This window comes from Aplidium turbinatum, chromosome 2, assembly GCF_918807975.1.
Source record: "Aplidium turbinatum chromosome 2, kaAplTurb1.1, whole genome shotgun sequence".
Classification (NCBI taxonomy): Eukaryota; Metazoa; Chordata; class Ascidiacea; order Aplousobranchia; family Polyclinidae; genus Aplidium; species Aplidium turbinatum.
Window position 1 is genome coordinate 44507278 of NC_137473.1, and position 26500 is coordinate 44533777.

Sequence of the window (26500 nt, forward strand, 5' to 3'; positions counted from 1 at the left end):
AAAGGGTTCGCCACTGAGATTGAAAAACAACTGCTGTTGTGACAGAGAACCCATTACTTGAAATGTTTTGTATCATCTTCTTTTCGCCCTTTTTCACGTCATGAAAAACGTAGCTTATAATTGGTTGATTGGTTCGAGATTTCAGTGGCAATGGCTGAATTTTTTCTTCTGAAAGTGGTTACCCAAATGCATAGCCTACCCCTAGAGCTGAACAAGCGCTGCTTGATCTTGCGGTTTCATTTTTTTATACATTGGGGCGGACACTGAGCTGAGCCTATGACATCGATGAGTCGCATCTGCTTAGTGCAGCTTACTTCACCCAGGAGGAATTTAATAACTTTTAAGCCATAACCCAAAAAGATAAGGAAATGCGGATAGTATGATCTACTGCCTACTGGTTCCGAAATCAATTGTATTATAATACTGTACACAAAAGTATTACCGGTACTACCGGTACATGTTTTTTTTTTAATCTGAACCTACATGTTATTTTTACCCACGATCTCCCGTTACAGGTGAGCAAAGATTCGCAAAACTGGATAACTTCTGTACGGTAGTTGGAATAACACAGAAGCTGCCTGCAACAAAGGGGCCACAAGGATGTCTAAATCTACCATCGATAAATACAACTCTAAATTAACAAATTTGCACTTCAGTACACGTAGCCTACTTAACGAAATAACCAACCAACATGTCGACGGCGAGTGAGACGCGCAAACATTTTGAAAATTTAGTCTAAATTCATCATCTTTGCTATTTCTTCTACAATTAACGACGTCCAAGCGGTGAAAAATAAGTAAATTTTAAGCTGGACCTCTCTGAAAAGTCTAAAGCAATCGCTATCAATTTACAGTGGTGGAACAATACTATCGTCTCTTCCCCTTCTTCATCTCGATTTTAGTCGCAAGTCAGTAGATACGCAAGGGCTTCAGCATTAGTGAGAGAAAATACTTCACAGCACATCTTCTTGTTTAAAAGTTTATTACTGAATAAACAAAGCAATATTACAGTATTGTTTAAAAATACAAACTTTAAAATTTCATCAGAGCCGAGCAAATTGTAGCCTAAATTTCGCTTAGCTTTGCATTAAATGACATTTTATTACACAGAGCAAAAGTAAGATTGCAAAGCTCATTGGAAAGACAACCACTGAAAGATGAGTGCAAGGTAGATTTATTTATGCTTTACGAATCAAAATATTCAATAATATTTGCTTGACATTTTCCGATTTGTTTTTTACAATAAAACAACAAACACACAGAAACATGCAAAGCTAAGAAGTCAAAAAGATCATATTTTTTTTCAAAAATGAAATTTATCACAGAGTCATTTCTTATTTCCCGAAACGAAGGCGCAATATTCCGAGCTTGCATTTATTTCAGCACAATCTTAGACCTGGCTTCGAGTGTAACTTACAATTAGCAAGATTAAAAACTACATTAAAGTAATTGAAAAAAAATTAACCTGTAAGTTTAAAAAAAAACATTGGTGTTTTGACCTCAATTTTGAGTGGTTTCTGTACAATTGTATCCTCTTGCTTCATAAACTTAAACGCAAGTATGGCTTATCTGCAGATGCTGAGCACATTGGCAGCAATATGCGTTAAAATTACACGCTCGAAACAAAACCAAATGCTTAGCAAACAAAATTCACAATTAGCATTTTTTACTCAATACACGGAAGCGACTAGTGCACAGCACAACAGGGACACTGCAACCATGGGCACTGAAGGCGAGAAAACTTGGCAAACGCAAGCCAATAACCTATGAGATGAAAACGTTTGAAATGTTGAGGTTACAAGTTTTCAGAATTTTATAGATAAATAGCCTAGTCACTTCAACTAACTTATAAAAACCATCACTTTGTCATGCATACCAAGTGATTTATGACCCAAACTGGAGCCACGTACGTCGTACAGAAGACCTTGTGCTTTGACTCGCAGAAAAATGTTGTTTTTTTTGCGTTAGTTCGCTGACAGTTAGAATCAGGTTTATGAAACATTTGGGCCTATCAAAATTCGTCTTTTTTACATCGATTCAACAACTCCAGAGGTTGTAAAACACTGGCTTTTTTAGCTAGAAAAATAATCTGCGACGCGACGGCATTATTTGATATTAAAAAGTAATTGCGGCGCTGTGGTCCATACAATGTAGTAAAATGTTGAATTGATGAAAATAAGCAAAAATTGCAACCATAAGACACAACTAGCACACATGTTTTAAATCGTTGGGTATAAAATAGAAATAGGAAAGCACGCAAGTATATGAATAAATACAGAAAAAAGTAACAAAATAAATTAATGGTCAAAGAGCAAACAGACCACAGTAGCATTAAATCAACGCTATTAGACAATTAGTTGTCGTATCTTTGCAGCCAGACAAAGCGCAAACATCAAGATCCCACACAAATCAGATTTAAACAAACCGAGAATATTGCACATCGCAAACTGTAACAGACCGAAAAGATTGTTACAAACAAAAAGTCCATTCTGATCAAGCTTTATGACCGACTCAAACAGCATTTTACATCATTTCAACGTCGTTAAACGTTTTTTGTTTGTCGTATCCAGGCTTACGCCCAGTGGTTGAAGATTTAGATTAAGTGGACGGGAAGGCAACGAAGCCAATCTTCGTGACCACCTTCAGGCATGTCTTTAAGTGTCTTACCAAAGACACAGCCGCATGCTCTTGAGCGGTGTCGAAACGGAGCCCTTTCGAACATCGTTCCAGGGCTCTCACCATTCGGCAATGCAGCCGTTGTTAGACGTTAAAATAACGCAAACCTTAGTCAAATTGCTCTCAAACAAGATCAATTAATAATATTATAATAAACAAATATGAAATAAGTTGGATACTGTTTAGTGCTGATACTAATTTGACCATCGAAAGATAAAAACTACTCGTTAGTAGCAACAATTTCATTGGCTCAATTCACACGAGGTGTTATGCTCTTAAAAATGACGTTTATGTGCACCTTGTATTTTATCACTTGTATTATTATTTGCATTTTATTACTATTACTGTATTATTATTGTTATTATTAGTTTTATTTGTATGTGCATCTTGAAGCGTTGAACAAACTTTGCTCGACGTCAAAATCAAGTACAACAAGCGGCAGGTTGATGAAAGTCGTGCATATTTAGGGATACGATGAAACACAATGAGAAGATGGGACAGAAGAGCTTTAAGACGGCAGCAACAGCAATGCTTTGGGAAAAAATGGTTTCAGCATTCTACTACCGGACAATTTTTACATCGGCAACAACTGCTCGCTTTTTAAAGCGTCGTGTCAAAGTGAAAATCCAAAAGATGCAATGAAAAAATATACTTTTGTATCGTAATCATAGAATTTAGCACAATGCAATGTAGCCGAACATATTTCTCAATGGCACAAACAGGAGCACCAATTTCTGAAAACTTTGCAAAATGTTAAAAAAGGGCTTAAAACTCGGCTAATATTATGGCCACGCAACGTCATTAAAGGTGATATCAACACAACAAGAAATCGGTCATACGACCAACCGACTTGCAAAGTCGTCCGTTTCACACCATTTCGACGTCGCTGGACAATGAATTGATGTAAAGATGGCAAGGTGGGGATGATTGAATATGAGCTAACAGTTTTTCAGCAACACTACTTCAAGTCATCGTATCAACGTCGCCATGTCATTGACCAGCTGGAGAGCAAAGGCAGTGGGGAAGTCCCTATGAGCCGTTGTGACGTCGCTTGCGTTATGGCGGCCTCCGGCTGGAAGTGTGGACAATTCTTTCTCTAGAGTTTGCACCTTGCCACGGAATTGAAATCGGTTGCGGACGGGAACTTGTTCGGTATAAGAATGGGCAACACTGACGAGTTTCTGAAGGTCACGAACGGCGGTGGTGTTTTGTGACTGATTACAAAAGAATAAATAAAAATGATTAGGAATTTGTGATTGACTTCAAATACGTAAAAGGAAAATTCAAGTAAATTAGAAGAAGTAAAATAAATAACTTAAATATAATAAAATAAAAAAAGTTCTAAAAATAACATACTCAATACTCATATAGTAATAGGCGTGCAAGTCTAGTGTACGTTTGCTGCACTGATGAGACCTTACGTCGAAACAGTGACGCCCTGTCTGCAGTTACGTAATGCTCTTGGTTCGCCAATTGAGCACTCTGCTAGCAGACACCTTGCTGTTGCATTGCGCATAGCTCACCGCTCCGGCAGTTTGAGCACTCTGGCAAGGTGGGTGAAAGTATCCAAATGTTGTTCCTCGCGTACCACAAATAGAAAAATCACCACGATGAATTACTCATATAGTTATAAGGCGTTCAAATCTAGTGTGCGTTTACTGCAATGATGAGACCTTACAGTCGAAAAAGTGACGTCTTGTCTACCGTTACATACTTTTATTATATTCTTTTCACTTCGAGTGAAACGAAATTTCCAATCTTAAGTTGAAAATGACTATTCTTGTTCAATGAAACTTCCGTATATCAGCGTAATGAGTAACTAAGCTTAGCCTTTTGCATAAAATAATTGATGTACACTTACTACCTTACCTTATCATTTACAGCTTGCCTTAAAGAAGCCTGAGCTTTCCTGTGCATGTTGGCGAAGTCTGGAGGATCATTTTCCTGGACTGTGGAGGATTTGTGGTCCTTTCTCTTCCTCAATGAGAGCCGTGCAACAGCCAGTGGAGTCATCGTAATCAAACTGGACTTGGAGTTTTTTGGCTCTTCTGCTGTGCGATGGTTGCTACTCGATTTTCGTGGCGCTGCTGATGGTGCAGTGCCGCCCGAGTGAAGCATGATGGGAGAGGGGGTTACTTCAGGGCCCTCCACCTCATCACATCGACTGGCCAACGATTCACCAGGTGAAAACCTGCTGCGAGTGGGGGTGGGGGGCTTGAACGTTGGTGGAGGAGTGTCTGGGGTCTGGTCGTCAGAACCCAGGGATAAGTGGCTCAATGAAGGTGAGTCTTCGTTGAAATTAGTTTTTTTGTGATATGGCAATGACTCTTGACCTGCTGACGTTGACAAAAACGTTGGCCGTGAAAAATGCTCACTGGTTTGTACCGAGTTCCCATGGAGATCACTGTCAGCCGACTTCGTCCGAACAGAAAGGTTCGTGTTCTTCTTCGGAGGCTTACCACGATGCTGATCTCGCAAGTCCGCAGGAGGAGGTGGAAAGATGAAAGTGTCTCCGTGTTCTGCACTACTATCCCCCGATGCAGTGCTGACTAAACGGGTTGTGGATACCCCTTCGCTGGGAAACAACTTAACCCCACCTTTAGGGGGTTTTAACCGACTGTCTTGGGTTTGTGGTACAGGTGGGCTGTCATCAGAAACCGAAGGCCTGGGGTTTTGTACGTTGGACGACTTGTTGTGGGACTTTCGAGAACCCATGTGACCTGTGACCTTTCGCCATGACCTTCGAACTCCGCTTCTGGTAAAAAATCCTTCTTGTTTTTCTTTAGGCTTGTCGTTGCTTGGGATGGAAGACGAGGTATGGTCGTCTAAACATATACAATAATCATGCCAATGCAATGGATTAAAGCTTATACTACAATTACACCATTAAATCAACTTAACTATTTAGATGTCATTTTATCGCAGAAACATCATAAACAACACTGACCTTGACTTAAAAACTCTGAAATAATACACGCTTTCAGCTAAAAACCAACTTCACGAAAACTGCGTTTTCATTTTCGCTGCGTTAAAGATTCGGACCAATACAACAACATAAGCAGAAGTCTTTGAATAGTATTGGTTTTTCAACGATTTGTAAAGGACTGCATTATGTGGCGTCTCCCTCATTAACAGTATTAGTGCAGGTCCCAGTGGGTACCACACAAAAGAAAAAGGCCCCTAAGAAGAACAGATCTCAGCTTTTTTGACGACCGATACGCATTTATATATGTCTTATCTGGATAAAACACAACAGCCATTTAAATAGTTATGTGTGACGGCGAACTCCACTTGCCTTCGGGATCGGCAGAAACGACCATCTTTGCTTTGAAATGAGGCTTCATCCTTGAGAGAAGGCCCCGCTTCTCTTTGGAGTAGCCTCTCTGTGCGTCTGTACTGAAACGTGTGGGTTGAGAGACACCGTCCAGTTCATCTGAAAGTTATGCCAATAATTGGTATGTCAATGTTGTTCAAACTTGCTTTTGGAAGTACAGCGAACAGATTGACTTACTATCACGTTGTTTCAACCACGTCTAACGATGATAAGTGAATTAACTTCAAAGTGACGAAGAAAAACTTGACCACAATTGAAAGACATAAGTCCCCGTCAAAGTCTAGAAAAACTAAGTCTAAAAAATAGCTTGCCCGCCTGCAAATAAGTCAATTTCACGTCAATTCAACGTATGCAGACATCGAATCAATCCAAAAACGACTGGGTGATTTGGAATGATGATGATTCTCGCCATTCGAATCTTAATTGGTTGCCATCCTCAAAGACGTGGGGCAAAAATCGCTACAACCCCCTAAGGAACCACTAAAATCATTCAATGACAAACTCAGACTTTATGCCAGTTTCAGCTTGTCATTGGTTCAAGGGATGACGACATCTTTCAATCACTACAGCCGTTTGTACAATTCCACATCAATAATAAAAACTATGGTTTCAGGTGCTGTGGACAGATGCGATAAAAAACAACTCCAATCGAACTCAATTCAACAATTAATCACTTGAATTTAATCTTCAGGCATTGGCTTAAAGTCTTAAACGTAAACAACTAAATAATAATGCTGACCATACTTCAAGTCAGGAAAGTCATGGCAGTGAATGAGAGCTTGGTATTCTCAGATTTAATGTTTTCGGTAAACAAATTAACCTTCTTGAAGCAATGTCATTTGACGTCTTAGCAACGTTAAACGCGATATCCGCTGCGCTGTGAAGCCCCGAGGCGCATTCTTCACGTAACCGAAGAATGCCAGGTTCACTTTCTCCCTGGACGGAATTTGCCGCTCGTTTCAACAGATCATTGCTTGCAGCACGTTGGCACGTATTATCATTATACCGTGACGCAAATTCAACGTAACAATATTTGCTTAAACTTGGGTGGGAGAACAACAAGGGCCACTCATTCGAGTTGATCCAGATTAAAGCTTTTCTACTTTTACGGCATTGCAACGTCAGGATCGACGTGAAAAAGGCTGGATTTGTTTACAAGTTGTGGCAGATGGAGAAATGTGGTGAGGAATGGAGAAAGTGAACTCCACAAAGTGCAACCGCTTGTTTTACGTAGTTCCTACGACATTACACAATGAAACGATACAAAAACAACTTCGTCATCTGGACAGGTTCAAATACCAAATACATGACTCTTCTGAGAAATGTGATTAAGCACATGGAACAAGAATTTTGTAAAACAGCTTAAAATGTTTTCTAGTTTTACGTTTCAACAACATGCAGCGACGTTGAAACGAATGATGAGGTATCAAGAAGTATTACTTTGTTCAAACTTGTTTTCTCAATTACAAGGTCCGCTCTTGTACGTAACGTACTCGACGTCAGATATCCGTAACTAAAGTGCATTAAAAGAGCATGCCCTGCCTTACGCATGAGGAAGTGGTGGCTGGTTCACTAAATTAAGTTTCAAATACCTGCCGAGGATTCGTTGGTTTGAAGATACTTGACATCATTAAAATCAAGACTCATAGATCTCCGGAAGGTGTTTGTGCTTTCCCCCACGTCATCAGTGGACGAACCGGTGTAATCCGCTTTCATCTGGTCTTCGAATGACGTAGCTCTGGTGTGCTTCACCGTGGAGCCGTTGCTTGGATCGGATGAACCTTCACAAAGCAAACTGTTGTTTAAAGGCATACTAAAGGAAAATTTCAAACCGGAATTAAGCATTAAAATGAGTAAACTGAACATTCAAGAATACATTTCAAAAACAATTACCCAAAAAAATTTGTTTTCAATGGCGCTGGCAAGGCCCAAAGTCCAGTGTTTCATTTATTTTCATTTTTTTCAAAATGACCAAAACGTGCAAACACAGCTCAAGAATACGTCATAAAGTCCAGCAATAACAAAAGCCACGTTACCAATCTGAAGTTTTGAGCAAACTGTCTGCTGTTTTGATGTTAAAATGTGCTGTTTTGATGTAAATACATACATAGCCTACAGTCAAATCGCCCGCAGTAACAATTATTGCGTGATCGGTTGATTGCTAGACTTTATGACGTAGACTTTATGACGTTCTTTACAGTCGCACGCTTCGTTGCTCAGGCCAATCTCGTTTTGAAAGCTCTGACAAAAGCACGCGCACAATGGTGGTCAGACCGCAATGGGGCAAAATTTTATTGAAAATCGTTTTATGGTAGCATGTTAAACACAAAGAACGTGGAAAATCGCCAAGTCAGGTTTTTCCTTTAATACCCCTTTAAGTGATTGCAGAAAAATAATTCACTTTCAAGTGGCTGGGAACTGGAACTTGCATGAACTGTGAGTGCATGTACGTGAAACTGCCTTGAATTAGGTTCTGGATAGGTATTTTTAATATGAAGATGAAACCTTCCTCAACAAATTCAGGTAAGTCGATGGACGAAGACACAATTTCAAAGAACTTGATGGAATGCGATGAACGCATGAAACAGTTGAACAACAAAAGCAAAATAGAAATTAATGCGAAATTTGAAACAAGCAAAAGATAGATAAGGCCAGCGGTTATGTAATTAGTAATTTGTATTTTATGGGTCAAGCACCACTTTGCTTGCCTTGCGCCTGGCTTAATTGAACCTTCTCAAGAAATAATTTACACATCAGCTGACAAACGTGTAGCTGACCACTGCACAATAACCAATACGGTAAAGATATAGTACCGCCAAAATGATTGCTTTTGTGGCTCAACGAAAATGACTTTTCACATCAAAAGTACGCAACCAAACAATGTTCGTATTCCCTAACTAGTAAACAACACACCATAAAAAAAAACGCCTAAATGAATGAGCATTTTTTTTTCACAATAGTTGAAGACTTTTACTTTTCAACTGAAGCAACATGTCGAGGGGCACGGAATCCTATGTGAAAGCAGCATTTTTAGTATGGTCAGATAGTTTCAATTAAAAAAAAAACATAAGTCAATACGACGTACCAACAAAACGTTTCAATAAATGACCACGATGATTATTTGTCGAGTGAACACAAACGCGACAATCAAGAAATCATAACTCTACAGCAGTGTTTCCCAAACTCATTTTTAATAGCGCCCTCCTGGACAACAAACAGAGTATCAAAAGGCCCCCTTCGACAAAAAAAGTACAACCAAAAAAATTATGACGTCACAAAGTTAGAAGAGTGGAATTCGCATTCCTGAAACAGTAGGTAAACTCAAAACTGGCTCAATTAAAATACTCTCGGATTGTAAGATCGGATTTGCGTAATCGCAGTGCTTCAAAGTAAGTCATGCGTTACGACCTCAACAAACTTGTAAGGCACTGCAAAGCGACGCTGCCAACATAATTGCCACAATATCTGCCACAGAGCTCTTATAGACCCAGTTTTCTTTTATATTTCTTTGAAGAGAAACATGACAAAAAATGCTTTGCAATCCTCTTCTTGTAACTGCCCCGATTAACTCTCAGCGCCCCCCAATCGCCCACTTTATAGCCAGCGCCCCCATCCTGATTGCAAACGCCTCCAGGGGGGCGCTGGCGTCCACTTTGGGAACTACTGCTCTACAGTGATGAGTGGTGCAGGCCAGCCACCTACCAGTCAAGTCGTGGTTATTGTCTCCTGGGGCCGACGAACCTATGGGCTTGGTCTCAGCCCGGAACGAACTGACGCGAACAGGGGGTTGGGGAGCTTGCCGCTTTTTCTTTTTCCTCAGTTTATTCTCTCCGATCCTCCCAGAAGCATTGTTGGAAGACAGATTTTCAACGGAAGATGTTGGAGGATTGAAAGAAGGCATGTCGTTGGATCTTAACAAGAAGGATGAATGATAATAATCTCACATTTAAATCGCAATTTCAATTGAACATTTCAGAAAAAGAGTCCTTCGCGACAGATTGGTGCAACTAATTTCAATCCAGTCACTAACAATGTTTATAATGCAAGATTACGTCATGAGAAGATTATTGAATCTTGGTCGTCTGTGGCAGTGCAAACTCACTGAGGAATCCTGATCAAAAAGGCGGCATTGAATAAATTCAAACATATTGTATAATACTAATACAGTTACAATAATAATATTGTATAATACGAAAACTCCTGTTGTATTGAAAATTAAAAAAAATAAACTTTTTTGTGGCCGTGAGCTAATTACAATGGCTGCAAGTGCAAAGCTGTAGCTTCTACGGACTTGACAAATCGCAATAGTGTAAATTGCGTTACCTGAGCAGGATTTTGTTTGATGACACCTCCAGCTGTTTGGTCGAGTTTCCTTCAACCCGCAGCGCTTTGGCGATTCCTGAAAAAAATTCTTGCAGTTATATCGCTTTTGGAAACAATGAAAAAAGAGCAAAATTCATAAGATATTTCAATTTCTGGAAAGGAAATACCGCTACAGCTTGAGAGAGAATTACGTTAAATGATGGAAAAAGTCATATAAGATTGAGAAATTGCAAATACAAAACATCTTTTCGTGCCAGTTTCATTAAATAAGAAACGGGCGTGCCACTTTATCAAACAAGAGTGGAGGTTTGTATTGATGACTCCATCCTACCTGGTGACACGTTGTTGCTAGACATTGGAGGAGACAAGGTGTTGGACTTCTGCTTTGAATTGTTGGTAGAAATGTTGGTAGAACGGACGGAAACACGGGGACTCGGAACGGGAGTTGATCCTCCACTGCCACTGGAGCCGTTACCGGATAACCTGACGATGTAAATTTAAGACAAATTAAGGTTTAAGATCACAACTGCGTGCTTTCGATTGGTGCTTGTAATCAGTTTTTGTTGCATTCACAGATGATACGAAGCGCTTGTGGTATTACACCAACACTTCAAACAACGCTTGTCAAGTCCGTGCTTTCGCAATCAAACTTCGCAATTTTTTTTATTTTGGCAAAAGCCATCTTGAAACTACTCAAGAAAAATTGTTTTCTTTGAAATGCATTTCCATTTTTCTAACAAGATAGCTTAGCAGGCAATTCCAGTAAATCAGCCAACAAAGGTTAAGAATATGCACCAACAGAATTCACCACTTTTTAACGATCATAACTGAACGCAGCCACCATTCCATTTAAAATATGAAGTTGCTTTCACGGCATCTAACTCGGTCATTTAAACGTTATATTGCGTTGGCTGATGGGACGACAGGTGAAAACCGAGGCTGGAACAGCTAGACATCCACCAGTTAGATGAGACTGTGTCTTGGCAAGACACGCAATGACCTGCTTGGCGTTGGACATGAAGGTAGAGGTCCATCTCTCACCGTTCATTTAATCCTAATTCTAAGACATAATGTGAAACAATGAAAGAAGTAAAACAAAAGCACAAAGATGTAAACAACAAACTCGCAAGTAAACAGTCAGATTGGTTGGGTGAAGAACGAAGTAGACCAAGTCGGACTGCAGGAAGAAGATACGAGGGAGAACAAGAGTAAAGACAAATTGGTAGAATCAATGAAACAATCGGCGACCCCCAATAGTGGGGACAAAACCGAGTTTGGATAATGATGATGATGAAGTCACCTGTGCTTCTTCCCAGGCAAGGTGGGCGGTCGTGTGGTTCGCCTCCCAACGGTTTCCTCCACTTCCACATCAGGATTTGCGTCTTGGAATAAGTTATCAAGCTTCCTCCTGATGTCAGAGAAGAGTGGTCTATCTGCGGCATCCCAGCTCCAACCTGGATGAGGATTACACACGCTCCATTTTGATTCAAACAAAAAGAGATAGTCTAATATTTGAAACACAACGCAACAACATGACTTGGAAAAATAAAAGAACATAAAATAAACTGCAACTAACAACACACAACGAGTTCTTCTTGTCATACAAACTTGAAAAAAATTACAATCTCAATTTTATTGTAGCAGCCATATTTTAAGATGCATATCCATTTGAATGACTGGTCTTCGTTGGTTTTAAAAGTTATTATCTGTTTTCATTACATTCGTTTACGCACATATCAATATTCACACTCAAAAGTTATACTTTATCATTCTTACAGTGCATCCGCAATTCCACATACTTCACTGTTGCTAAGATGTTTACAACATAAGAGGTAAACTCCTCACTCACATTCTAACATTAAATTGTGAAGTTGTTTAGGGCAGCTGTCTGGGGCCTCCATTCTGTAGCCATTCTCTAGTTTCTCGTAGACCAATGTGAGGTCCAATCCTGGATAAGGAGACATCCCATACGTCGCTATCTCCCAAAGTAAGATGCCGAACGCTGAACACAAAAAAGAAAGTTGTCTTTAACATATAAGGAATATCAGCTAACTGCGCCATGAGCTCAGTTTGCATCTTCGGATCAATTATTTTTACTTTAGAAATGAAAAGGTGTTGACCACTTTGCGCCTCGGCAAGTCTGCTTGTCTGAGAAAAATTCCAGTAAAAATTACCACAGCACCTCAGATGCAGTATGCCGGATTGCCGGTACATGCTTGAACACTTTGAACCAGGAAGTGCCTTAGCAATTTTCAGAGAAATTGTCACTTTATAATTTCTGGAAAATATACTATACTTCTTCAGAATGGTTGCATTCGGTTGGTCTAGACTAGATGTTTTTTTTTTTTCTTTGTTCTTCAATATTGCGATGTCGTATATGTATTGAAATAATTGCACAATACAGTGCTATATTATGCTGCTATGTGTTTGTTTTTGATACAGTAATGGACAAGAATGTTCCGAAAAAAAGTTTTATTTGACCAAAATGTGCGTTAAAGCAATCGGACGAAGCCACTAAGTGTTCAAACAAACTCACTGAAGACAAGAATGCTGCGTGAATATGTTACAATTACAACAACTAATAATACCGTCGGAAGTCCAAAGTGACGGTTTGGGAAAAAATCGTGATTTGAGGTTAAGATGTTTCAGTCTAAAATGACTTCGCTGGACTTTAAAAAATAATATCCCGAAAACTACACACGGTAAAAATGCTGCGCTTTTACAGAAAATGCGACAGTGTAAAAAACATCCAAAGCAATGTGAAAAAATTGGGACATTTTGTAGATACGACAGTTTATCATATCAATAATCTCTATTTTCGCTTAATTTTTGAGTCCGTTGATATGCGCAAGGCCTGTGATAGGTGATTAAAACTGAAACCAGTTCAATTGGTGGTCAAAATGTCAATTGAAACGAGCTGAAGACTTTTGTGTATGCAAGCAATCACCAGATGCAAATCCGCGATGTTGCTTTTCGATATTCCTGGCTTTGATACAAGGCCGGTTCGTTCTAGCTCAGTAGTGATAACTAGGGTTGTAAAAATACTGTATTTTTGGTTGTGCGTAAAATACAAATGTAAAATACATGCATTTTTCGTATTTTTTTCTGTATTTTTCGTATTTTTTAACTAAATAAACCGAAAATTTTGTCTACTTACCGTGATGATGCTTTTACTTACAGTGAAAATTATGTCTACTTGCGAGTAGCCTACGAGACTTCAGCTGAAATCAAATCCAACAGCACCTATTTAGTAATTAGCACCAACAAATCCCTAGCTACGTACTGTACAGTTTTGTAGGTACTGTACAACTCCATACAGCTTCTAAGTGCTAACCTCGCATTGCGAAATTGCAAGGCAGCATTCTTACATCACAAAGCTTCAGCTCTACATAAACTCCCTAAACCTTAACCCATTTATGCCTAGCGTCCTATATGTAGGACACCTACTCAAATTAAAATTTTTCTTCGCACGTTCAGTTTTTAGATTTAGATGAAGTCAAAATACGTTTATGAGTGTTTTTGCAACATATATCACAACTTTTTTCAAAAATTGCTTGTTTTGTTGAGACTTGACATCATTTTCAATTTTCCCGATTTTGCTAATTCTGAAATTTTGAAGATGCATGTCGAATTATATCAATAAATCCGCATATGCAAATAAGCTTCCAAAAATATTTGTCATTGTCTTTATTCGTTATGTATCAACATATTTTACAGCAAATGTTTAAATTTAATTGGCAGCAAAATTTTCGAGAAAACTGATTCAAAAGATTGGTGTCCTTTATATAGGTCGCCAGGCACACGTGTTAGCAAAATGAAGCAAAAGCGACAATCAATTTCCACGCATCAAGTGGTATCAAACAGCGATTCTCTATGATTTCTACGCTGTATAAACAAAGTAGTTGTGTTTGTTTGTAGAACAATAACATAATTATCGTAATTTACTGAAATTTTTGATAATTTTTTAGTTTTCTCTTGGCGTTTTTACATGGAGGGCATCTTGACGTAGGCGAATTCGGCCTCAAAGAGATTTCGATCCGCTAAATGACTTATTTCAGTGATGTGTTGCTTTGCTAATTTTCATCTTCGTATTTTGTGAACTTTCGTTTCAATAAAATGCTCGATGGCAAGAGATTTCCCATTTATCACTTTGAGCGATAACGATTAGGCCTACGCATTACGCACAAGAAACTTGCGAAATTTGATAGCAGATTTGCCTAGCGTCCTATATGTAGGACGGTCTTTTTCTCGACCAGTACTAACATAATTAAGAAAAAATTAATTGTGAAATGTTTTTTAGGTCATGATTATGCAATACTTAAATTTTCAAATTTTTTTTTTAAGTACCTTCACTTTCGGCACAAATGGGTTAAACTTGTAGTGTAGTCATATTAGGGTTTGACCCGGAAAAAATTCGTAACTTAACAAATTTGGTACCAAAAGAAGCGCAATTTTATGTAAATCATCATATCCAAAATCCTCTTCAATCGGCTTTGAGCAAATGGAATGGGGGGCATTTGAAATTTGCGTCTAGCGCCCCCTAACGGAAATGAACTATAATCATCTTTTCTAATACTTTCATACTGATTTCTGATTTGTTTTTTCAAATATCGCAATCTGTAGCTTTGTGAGAACATTTTGGTAAAAAATTCTGGATGTGACGTCACGATGACGTCACAAGAATAATTGGAATATCGTAATTACTCTTCAATACTAGGGGATGAATGGAATGCAAGAATACTCCCAGTAAAGCCACTTTTTCTTTTCGTTTTTTACTTTGTTGAATACAATAAGTTGGGCTACTTAAAACACATGTTGCGCCATCTAGTGCAGAACATGTAAATGTTGACAATCGAGAATTTCCAGTGAATGCAATCGTTGGTTTGTGCATATTGTTTTGTGTTCACTTACTTGAGTAAACCTTTCAGAGCATTTAGAAAATCAATGAAAAATTGTAATACTTGCAGTAGCAATGGCGTCATAATGCACTGGTTAAAAGGAATGTTTTTTGGACGATCACGAATATCACTGTTATAAGGTAAATAGTAAAATTCAATATCAATCTTTGCAACATGTCAAACCAAACATATCATATCAGTAGAAGCCGTTTGAAATTAATTAAAATTGTTTCAAAAGTTTTGTTTTCATGATTTCTTTTCCTGACTTGTAAATCGCTTTTTTTTTGCAACCAACACTTCAAAAAAGCTAGATTTTGAATAATTTTGACCAAATTTGAATTTGATATTTATTTTTCAACATCAAATATGTTTCTATCCGCTTCCTGTTTCTATCCACAGTGATTTATTCTGCTCGTTCTTCGAAAATACTTCTTGGTTGAATGTTGGGATCATTTCTAAGTTATCCAAACTTACAAAGGCACTCATTTTCCCTGTTCTTCGTTTGTGTTCATGATCTTTACGTAGGGACCATTATCATATCCATCAAAAACTATACACGATCGTCCATATTTCTTGTTTACATACTTTGTGTATTGATCCAAAATTGACCGATATGGACGATTTTTGAGCCACTTTACTTTATGCAGCAGAGCACCTCCATCCAGTATATGAAATGATTGATCCCATATGTAGGTGGAGGATGTGACATCTTTCTTTAAAGCCTGTCCCAGTTTTGCTTTGCTTGATTTTCGCATCATCGAATTCTGAAACAGCGAGGTAGGAACGGCTGTCAGCTCATATTGGAAATAGCTTTGTATATCCTCTTTTCTCTCAATCAACACAAGCAACCTGGAAAATAGGAGCAATGGGTCGACATGCACTTTCTCCTTGTCGATTCTTACACCAATCTCTTGTGCTTCCAGCGTCTTGATCTGATCTCTCTTCTTAATTTTTGCTTCTGAATACGAAACACCGTCTAGTTGATGCTGGATTGCTTCACCAACACTTTCTGCATCATTACAATTGATTCCATCTCCTTCTGTTGCTGTAACTCCTGTTGCAATATTTCTTAGTAGGCCTACAGGCTCACTTTCATAGAAGGGGTTATGGCTTTCAATCCAAGATCGAATCTTCACCAAATCATCATTGTCTCGCTTCATACGGCTTGTTCCTAATTCTGCATGTTGATTGTTTGTTTTATGTGTGTTCCCATCAGTTAATATTGTCATAGCGTCATGTATTGAAGCGCAAACATGCATCGTGTGTACCCAGGGTCAGCATTACATTTTCTGTCATCCCTCTTCCACGGATTAAGCCACCACGTGTCTTCACTCTTCAGTGAGCGCATCAACACCTGTTCAATCGACAGATCAGTCCAAATTCCGTTCCAAAAGCGAGCGCTTCATCGGACAACATGATACCCGTTGAGCGTGAACTGTTCATGCAAATCTGGGAATGTTGATGGGAGGTCATTCATCATTTGCAGATAAAGTCTGGCACTCTTTGCGTAGTTGATATGACCTGTTGCAGCAAATAAATTCAACATTTGTACAGTAGAAGCTACTGTAGATGATTTTGCCAGTTACCAGTCCTTTCCGCAGCAATGAATAATTTAACGGTGTTGATACAGCGGATATATTGTACCCAAAGCTTGGCTGTACGGGAAAGAGCACCAAGTCTACTCATCATCTGTTCCATTGCACTGTTTAACTTCTCCAATACTTCACAGTTGTTGATTTCATCAGGTGGGATATCATCATTGATAAGATTGTGGTAGGCCTTTAGTTTTTTCAAATCGTCTTCCGATATGATCTCTTCTTGTAGGAGTTTGCCAATGATTGTTAACCGAAGAGCACTTTGTAAGAGAAAATGGCCTCTTGCTGCTCTCGCTATCGCCTTGCCTGAAATCATGTGTTGAACCGCATTTTCACCATAAACCACTTGCAAGCATTCTACAATACCGGATCCTTTCATTGTATTACCGATGCTTCCTAAGTAACTTATCAAAGTGTGGAACCCTCCAAGACGGCAAAGAATCTTCAGGAACTTTTTTGTTATTATTTCTACAGCTTTCAACCACAACGGCTGGTCGAAGGTGATGCATGGTGTTCCCGTGTTGGCTTTCCTCGACTGGTCAATCACAAATGATAATGTTGAGTAAATACAGCTGTGATCATTTGGATTTAAATTGATAATAGGTAGAAGGGTAACGCCACACTTTCCTGGGTAGGTACCTTTGCGATACGTCTGCATAAATCCCGACCAGTTTGGTCTGGGACCATCTTAATCGTAACCATCAGAAAAAGTAAACAACATTTCCCAAAGAAGGTCAATGTTTTTTTCTAGAGTTATACATAAGTGAAACTTAAGTTCTCTGAGAGCACAGAATATTGAAGAGTAATTACGATATTCCAATTATTCTTGTGACGTCATCATGACGTCACATCCAGAATTTTTTACCAAAATGTTCTCACAAAGCTACAGATTGCGATATTTGAAAAAACAAATCAGAAATCAGTATGGAAGTATTAGAAAAGATGATTATAGTTCATTTCCGTTAGGGGGCGCTAGACGCAAATTTCAAATGCCCCTCATTCCATTTGCTCAAAGCCGATTGAAGAGGATTTTGGATATGATGATCTACATAAAATTGCGCTTCTTTTGGTACCAAATTTGTTAAGTTACGAATTTTTTCCGGGTTGGCCCTGTTTTTGAGCTTAGATGACTACACTATTGCTTTGATGTAAGTGAACTAACATTATGCTGAGTAGCCTACCACGCGGGCCACTCAGAACGTGGTGGGCGGTTACACATGTCCGCAATAGAACAATGACCTAATTGTGACCTAGATCGCCTGTGACATCACAATATATAATATCTGTAGAAGACTATAAGGCCATTGCAAGTAAGGTATTAAGTACAATCACTAAACGTTGATAAAAAAGAATATACAGGGCTCTAAAATCCGCAGTTGGAATGGTTGGATTGTGTAAAAGTCCTCATTTGTATACGTTGTTATGTAGGCCTACCATTCCGCGACCCTCAGAAGCATCCTCGCGATCCTCGTTTGGGTCGCGACAATGAGTTTGGGAACCACTGACCTACAAGGACCAAGAACTTCGCGTAGCGAGCGGATGCTCCCTGCCATTATTACGCTGTTGCCGGAGCATGACGCGAGCTTTTAATAAGTTTTAATTTAATACGAAAAATACATGTATTTTTCCGTCGATGTATTTTTCTTGTATTTTACATGTATTTTACACATGTGTATTTTACACAAAATGTATTTTTACAACCCTAGTGATAACCCATGGGTTAACGAGGTTGTCCGAGCCAGCAAAGTCCCTTTTTTAGATTGATTCAACGTCCGTAGACATTAAATCAATGTAAAAAGGAACTGATTTGGCGGTTGGGATCATCTACCCCGCAATCACTTCAAGCATAGGCGTTGATGCGATACATTTTTACTTACACCAAACGTCAGATTTCGTTGAAAATCGGTTGTATGCGAGACTCTCAGGCGCCGTCCATTTGATAGGGAATTTAGCTCCGGCACGGGCAGTGTAGTCATCCCCAAAGACGGTCAGTCTGGACAGGCCGAAGTCGGCCACCTTGACCAGATTGTTCTCTTCCACCAGGCAGTTCCGAGCAGCAAGATCCCTTGGAAAGATCAGGGTTAGTTGAAACATGACTTCGAATATCTCCACGTCTACTTCAGGGGAAAGATGTCGTTGTCAAATGAAGCGTTTGTTTCTTTTATGGCAAAATTTAAGTCAACACAAACATCTGCCGAGGTCAAAATGATGCACGATGCGCAATAGCTGGTGAGAAACATCAGGAAACTTCACGATGTAGATATTAACGACCTGTTTTAGCCTGATGCTGCGAGTTCGCTGTGGCAATAGCGAATTGCACTACCGTAGCTTTCTGAACACAGTTTCCTAGTCATGTGCTTATTCGTCATAACACATGACTAGGGAACTGTGTTCTGAAAGCTAGTGCAATTCGCTATTACCACTGCGAACTCGCAGCACCAGGCTAAAACAGGTCGTTAATATCTACAATACATTGTGAAGTAAGCAACAATCATGATGCGAAAAGCGACACTAAATCTATTGCACAATGTTAGGCAACTTCACATTTAACAATCTTGAGACAAAGCCTTTGTCAAAGATAAGTCAGTTGATGGGTAAGCGATCAATTGCGATACAAACTACTACCAGGGCAAAAGGCATCTATGTCTTGTTGCTAAGCTACCGACTTGTTTCGCTGCATGGGGAAAATTGCTAAGGCTTCGTACATAAACCCCTATTTTAATCTTAGAGAAACACTTAGTGTCAAAACGACATCAAAGTGCCCTTACTTGTCAGGTAAAAGTGATATCTTTGTCAACATCAAGGAAACCATAATTTTAAATTGAATGAGATTGTAGATTTGAATGTAACTTGCTTTTCAGGAATACAGTTCTGTATTAAAAAGGCGAAGAGCCGTGGCTGAATAACGAAAGACCAAGATAAGGGCAGACTAGCACTCACAATATTTAGTTTTGGTCATCGGGTGCAATAATGCAATCAACGGTTTTAACATCTGCAGTTACAATTTAAACCACAGCAGTAATCGTACCGGTGAATGTAGTTTTTTTCCTCCAAGTACTCCATTGCCATGGCGACTTGCACAGACATATAGAGAAGCACAACACTGTTAATTTCGTCCTTGTCGCATGCACGGAGGTATTCTAGCAGGTTTCCTTTGCTCATAAACTCAGTGACGATATAAAAAGGTGGCTCCAAGGTGCAAACACCTGGAAATGAGAAGTTATAACTCAATAGCAAAAAAGACACTACGCTATTCAAGTATTCATTGCAGAGAGCGTTATAGACATTGAAGACTATATTTTTGTTTCACTGCCGCAGTGAGAGGTTACACAAAGATAAGTACGTCCCGTGACAACTTGTCCAACTGTTCTATAGACGCCTTTTGAAGATATTTATATTTTTGGAATAGAAATTAAGAAAGGCGAGCTTCCGTTAATAATAGACCTACAATCCTACATGAGTGAAAGCAGATCGGTCTAGCGTCCTTCCAAATAATGACGAAGTATTTTCAGAATTTGGGTAACTCGAAAATTAGTAAGAAATGTTACTACAGTATTTTCAAACACAGTCTTAAGTTTGTTGGAAAAGCTAATTAAATTTTTTTGTGGTGCAGTGCAAAAATTTGTGATTTTTGTTTCAGATGGTAAGCACTATCTTAACGACAGTTTTTAAGGCCACATCGTCTGAAAGCAATTCAACGCAACATACAAACTTTCATTACCCAGTAACTGCACGAGGTTCGGGTGCTTGATGTACTTCATCACTGCTGCTTCTTTGAGAAATTCTTCTGTATTTGTCGTGTCTTCACGAAACGTCTTCACAGCCACAATCTGATTGTACCTGAGAACGGAAACTGAAGCTGTATTTTTTTACGATTAAGTAGATTTTGTGCTAAATTATAAACCAAAACATATCGATATGACCTCTGCAGTCAAAGCTGGAACACATTTGCTTGAGCGGGAATATGTTTTAACTCTGTTACAGAATTCATCCGCGTTAGTTGATAAAAAAAAAACAATGTAGTTGATCAGTCTCGAAAGTATAAAAGCAAAGATGCCAACAAGAAACACAGACAGTTGCTATAGATAGCACGGTAACCCAGCTCCTCGCTTACACATGGTTAGTTAGCTACAGTAATAGTGAAGAAACATGAGGTGCGCTATGGTTACAGTATACTTTGCTTCACTTGTGCACGAGATACAACTCTGTGACATAAAATTATATTTTACTTTCATTTCCATACATAACGTTTAGTATGAATTCTACTACTCTACCTCGAAACTGAAAACCTACGCTAAACGATCTGTTCACTGGTGTAGCTGGCTATCTTGTTTCAAATAACGTAAGCACCAAAGTAACTAGTTGAAATGCAGAAAACAATTTTCTCGAAATAGATCCTTACAGAAGTGAAAGGTTGGTCGCTCAAGCGCAGTTGCTTATATTTACGCCGGCCTTTGTTTCAAATGAACGAGACACAAAAGACGCTTTTCATTGGTTTAACGTAACAAAGCGTAAGCGTCGCTGCACGTGAAAGTAATTGTGTGGGTTTTAGACCTTTTCCACAAAGCTTCATAGACGTCGCCATATTGTCCTCCACCCAGTCTTTGCTTCATGTGGATCTCCGTTCTATCAATCTCCCATTCGTCACATTCAGGAGACATGCTGTAAACCTGGAGAAGATTGCTCAGATTGACAACAAGATCAATAATATTATATTGTTCAAAAGCGGACTTTTAATGTGAGACTGAGATGGGTAAAGTTCACGGATCCAATATTTGCCGAAACCATATTATTCACCTACAACACGGAAATTACAGGTTCTTAAAAAAATAAACGAAGCGATCAACACTACCAGGCCTGAAGCAACCATGAGTGATGATCACAAAGGAGGAAAATCATTTTACAGTAAATCGCCAAGGACAGTTCCAAAATTCGTGTATGAACTTTATGTTAGCTCTCACATGCATCAACTTCCCCTTATTGAAAACATGGCTGTTCTATTTGGCAAGTTCAAAATGAAGTTAAGCTGAAATATGCCACATGCATCTTCTGTGGGTTGGCATTTTTGTTATCTTTATTTAGATTTCTACCACTCACTTGCGGCTTTGTATTCTTGGAAGCAGGGTAGTGCAGGATTGATATGAGACCATCTGGAGCAAAAGAGTGATGATGCACAAGTTCAGGAAGTGTCTTAAATCTGTGTTCTGGTGAGATGAAATACTGCAAAAGATAAAAAGTAATTCCAAAATACCATGAAGTATTTGAACATCATGCATGGGAATATAACAAATGAAAATACATAAATAGTAATAAACGGAATATCCATAAAGGGACATTTGTACGTTGTTTAAAAATATAGGCCAACTAAGTTCACTGCTTAATTAATCATAATTAAACCTAACTGAAAGTCGAAACCAAAAACTTAACAAACGTTATTTACAGCTTTCTCGGCATTTTTGTTATAGCTTAGTGATTTATTTTCCATCGCACGCAGCGTAGTAATTGTACAAAAAACCTTGCACAGACCATAAGGAAAGTCTAGTTTTGATTACACAGTGAATAAAATAAGCAGAATGATGACACTCACCAACCCGTGCGCATCGGAACTGATGCGATAGTGATACACCGATCCATTGTAGCGAACCGACACAGATAACTGTCCTGGACAGCTTTCACTATCACGTACCTGAACAAGTAAACAGTATAAGGAATTAACCATGTCAGCATAAACGAACATTGAACATCAATCGCACAGCAGATTTTTTTGTGTTTAAAATGTAGCCTTTGAAGTTTCTGTTGTTGGATTTTACTAAATAAACAATTGACCAAAACAGTGACAGTCCCTTTGTGCAAATACCTGGTGAAATATCAAACAAAAATAAAAAGTCTGCTCACTGGGCATTGCCTTCCCTGTCCACCACATTGTGAGGCAATCCGAATGACGTTAATCCGAAGTGTGCGACCTGTATGCCACCATATGCCAGTAAAAATTTATTACGTCATGCGCCATTCGGATATAGGTGACATACGAATCGCGTCATTCGTATTGAAGTCATTCGGATCGCGTAATAAAGACTTACTCCGTTGACTTCCTGCGTAAAGTTAATATAACGATGGGGAGAAGGTGGAACACGTTGCTGGGCTTAATGCATAGGAGCAATACATGTTTAGAGAATTAAAGTTAAGAAATATCATGTAGCTAATTAGTTTTATGCTTCAGAGTCTGGGTGACAATAAGGTTGGGGTAAAGTTAAGACTAGGTCATAAATCATGCACCATATGGGTTGAGTCTAAACATGAAATTCAGAAGCATTGCCCCATTGGGGTTTCCTTATGACTCTTTTCTGTGGCATTTTTTCCAGCAACATTAATTATAAATTCCATCAGACTGCATGAGCAATTGAGCATGATGAAGAGAAGAGGAATCGTTACTGCAATGTTGAACAAAGACAATAAATCGTGATTAACTTTCAGCCCATGTGCACAGTGAAAGAACGTTTTCACCAAAAGTTGTTTGACAACACTCTTGGTGTAAACGTTCTTTCACTGCATTGAATAACAGAAGTAATAAGCTCAATCAATTAAAAGTTGTTTTGCAATACCCTTACAACAATGTTTGTTGGATTAATCATATCTGCACTTGAAATTTGAAGTGAATTTCAAACGTTACAGATCTTTGAAAACATCGTTGTTTCCAAAAATAAATGTTTTGAGTCAAAAGTAAACATATAAAGCATGCATGATTAATTGATTATGTGACAAAACTATCAGCTGACCAATCTTCTGTAAAAAGCAACGAGGATCAAAACTTACCAAGAAGCTGCCATTAATTCCACTCGACAATAAGTACTCAGCAGCTGCGCGTGATACTGCTCCATGATACCATGAATGTAAATTTAGACTTGCAGCAAGAGTAATATAATTACAAGGCACCCATCCAATGGCACCTATCCTGGGTGGCTTGAGAGGATCAGCGTTCTCTCCTAAACTAATAATTTTCGCTTGGCACCATTCCCCGGTTGTATTGTATTTAATAACACGCAGTTGACACCCTGAAACAACAACAATGTAGAAAGCCTAGAAAGGTGCCGTGTAAGTAATTAAGTGTATTTAATTTTTATGAAAAAAACATATTTCCTTGATGTTGAACTTATGCACCCCTGCTGCATAAACCAAGAACAGCACTTTTCTGTAAGATGGTAAAGCATCAACACCATTTGGTTATACACTTATACAGGCCATTATGAATTAATCCTCATGTTGAGGGTGCTGTCTGCGGAATGGCCCGTTTCGGTGAGTCCGATTCGGTGAGTCCGATCCCTTAACGGGGGATTTTTTCAATTTTTTTTTTAAATTATTGGGTACCGTAGCCTAATTATCATTGCCGTTTTAGGGTTAGGGGTTAGGAGTTAAGGTTAGGGGTTAGAAGTTAGGAACTCACCGAATCAAACTCACCGAATCGGACTCACCGAATAGTAGCAGACCCTGCTGTCTGACAAGAGCGAATGAATCTTTTGAAATCTTTGAATCTCAAATGCAGTCCTCGAAATTAGCGGCGGCACACGGCAATTGCCGTGGTAAATGCCGCCGCAAACGTCATAATGGCCATTCTGTTACAGCAATAAAAATGCTGTCGCAGAATGAGCATTTAATTCGGACAAAAATTGTTCAAAATTTCTTCCTGTTTGATTTACTCGCAGCGTGAGTTTAATCAGCAGAAACATCGCACCACGACCTCACCTCGGACTATTTTACTTGCTGTGAACACTCACACAGTCTTCAAAATTAGCATATTTTTACTTTGCAAAAACGTTGACGAGGCCAAACGGCAAAAGTTGAAATTGCCTCGGCAATTGCTGTGAACGTTTATTACGAAAAAATTGTACCAAAACATGCAAAACGAGAAGAGAAAAAATAATCGAATAGTGTATCACGACCGCACTGTTTGATTTGTTGTGATTTAATAATACCAAAAGTAGCGATAAAGCGATCAACGCGACACGCACGCTGTTAATGATTCACGTTATAACTCATTGGGGGGGGAAAGTAAGTTAATTTTGGGTTGATTCAACGTTCGAGTCAGCACAAAACGATTTAATTTTCCGGGCGAGTTATATCGTGTAACAACAATGCCCAATAAGATATTTACGTTTGTTTTACATTAATTCGACATCTAGCAATGTTAAATTATCATGAAATAACGTTAATTGCTCAATCAGGTACCGATAACAAATCAATAGTTCCCTGCGAGAAGATTGCCTCGATTTACGTATACAGTACACTAACATAATTTTGGCACAATTAGGATACTGCGAGCAACACAAAGTCTGTTGGATAAAGAACTAGTCAGAATCGGAATCATCGGAGGATGAGGTTGTCATGTCGTCACTGGAATACTTGAAGACGCAAAACTGCCCGTTTATAAACGCGCGATGCCATATGATCGGAAGCATTACTTTTCTTTACTGCCGAAGAACCATATATCCAATTTTGTACCACTTTTTATATTCGCAACGATACCGGTCAAAAATAAGCATTTGATGAAAGAATAACTTTTGCGTAACAATTAAGCCAGTATTTATAAGGTTGCAAACTTTTTACAGTTCACAAGAGCATTGTCAGCGTATAAAATAGCGTGCGTGATGCTCTGGGCTACCGCCGTGTGACACACGATGAAGAAGAAGCGCATAAAATTTCTTTTGATTTAAGCATACGGCAATTGCCGTCGCAACCTAAGGTTTGTTGATTTGGCGACGGCAATGTTTTTGCCGTCGTAGATGAAAGCTAATTTCGAGGGCTGCAAATGTGACAAATGATATCAATATTTACTAATGGAAAAGGAAACTTAAACATGCAAAATAGTACTGTGGTGAATTTTTGTTTTATTGGCAAATTTTTCAGGTTTTTGTCAGTGATACTAAAACATTTACAACATGACAGGATGTCACTAAAATTCTCAAGCACTTGATGGTGAAGTTACATGGCATTGTGACAAGAGCCTAAACCATTCCAAACATGCCAATAATGCACGATACCTCATTGTTGCAATAACATTGTTCACAAAGAATTAACCAACAACATTACTTCAAGCACCATTACTACAGCCTTCAGAAATATCGAAAACATCTGAATACAGGATGTGTTGCACAACAATTATTTCCTGTGCTGTTTTCTATGCTGGGAAAATGTGGTGAATAAATCCTATTACAAACAAGAAATAAAACAAAGTCCAAGCTATTTCCTTGCATTTGGCAAAGTTATTGATTTGGGTTTAGTTGATATGAAAAGTTTGTGTTGCTAAGTATATAATTCCTCAATAGAGTTTGCCATATTGTATTTATTTAAGTAAATTCCCAGACAGCAAATCAGTCGCTTTTTATGTTGATTCAACATTTTCAAAAGACGTTGAACCAATGCAACAAATGACTGATTTGCAGTCGGGGGTTTGTTTAACCAAGACACCAACCTTTTTGCAGGGAAAGCTGATTACTTTCTCCAGACTCAAATGCATAAAGTGCGACGAATAAATCAGGATCATCAGCAACCCCAGCAGCCATATGCTTGTCACTTCAATCAAGAAACATAAACTTAAAAAGACAGCTCTAAAATCAAAAAAAAAATAACATGATGAAATTAGTCACTTCACTGAAGGCGTTTCAACTAAAATTTTACACA

The 26500-nt window shown here is 38.7% G+C and overlaps 1 protein-coding gene across 1 annotated transcript; it reads right to left on the minus strand.

The window, feature by feature from the left end:
- Positions 1-975: 975 nt before the first annotated feature.
- On the minus strand, positions 976-26382 carry LOC145764328 (uncharacterized). Its single transcript, XM_082575946.1, has 17 exons — positions 26292-26382; positions 23639-23877; positions 22413-22511; positions 21923-22045; positions 21380-21495; positions 20547-20665; positions 19854-20031; positions 18703-18890; positions 12182-12334; positions 11633-11786; positions 10664-10815; positions 10333-10408; positions 9712-9920; positions 7602-7790; positions 5971-6108; positions 4545-5500; positions 976-3889 (listed from the first exon to the last, which is right to left on the minus strand). The coding sequence occupies exons 1-17, from the start codon at positions 26380-26382 to the stop codon at positions 3644-3646; spliced, it is 3426 nt and encodes a 1141-aa protein (XP_082432072.1). The 3' UTR covers positions 976-3643.
- Between the last annotated feature and the right edge of the window lie 118 nt (positions 26383-26500).

Bases quoted from the DNA above. Each gene is read 5' to 3' on its own strand.
- LOC145764328 (XM_082575946.1), bottom strand. From the start codon at position 26,382: ATGGCTGCTGGGGTTGCTGATGATCCTGATTTATTCGTCGCACTTTAT. The intron at 21,496-21,922 runs GTGAGTGGTAGA...AATCTTCTCCAG, and splicing joins CCAAGAATACAAAGCCGCAA to GTTTACAGCATGTCTCCTGA. The intron at 18,891-19,853 runs GTACGATTACTG...GATCTTTCCAAG, and splicing joins GAAAAAAACTACATTCACCG to GGATCTTGCTGCTCGGAACT.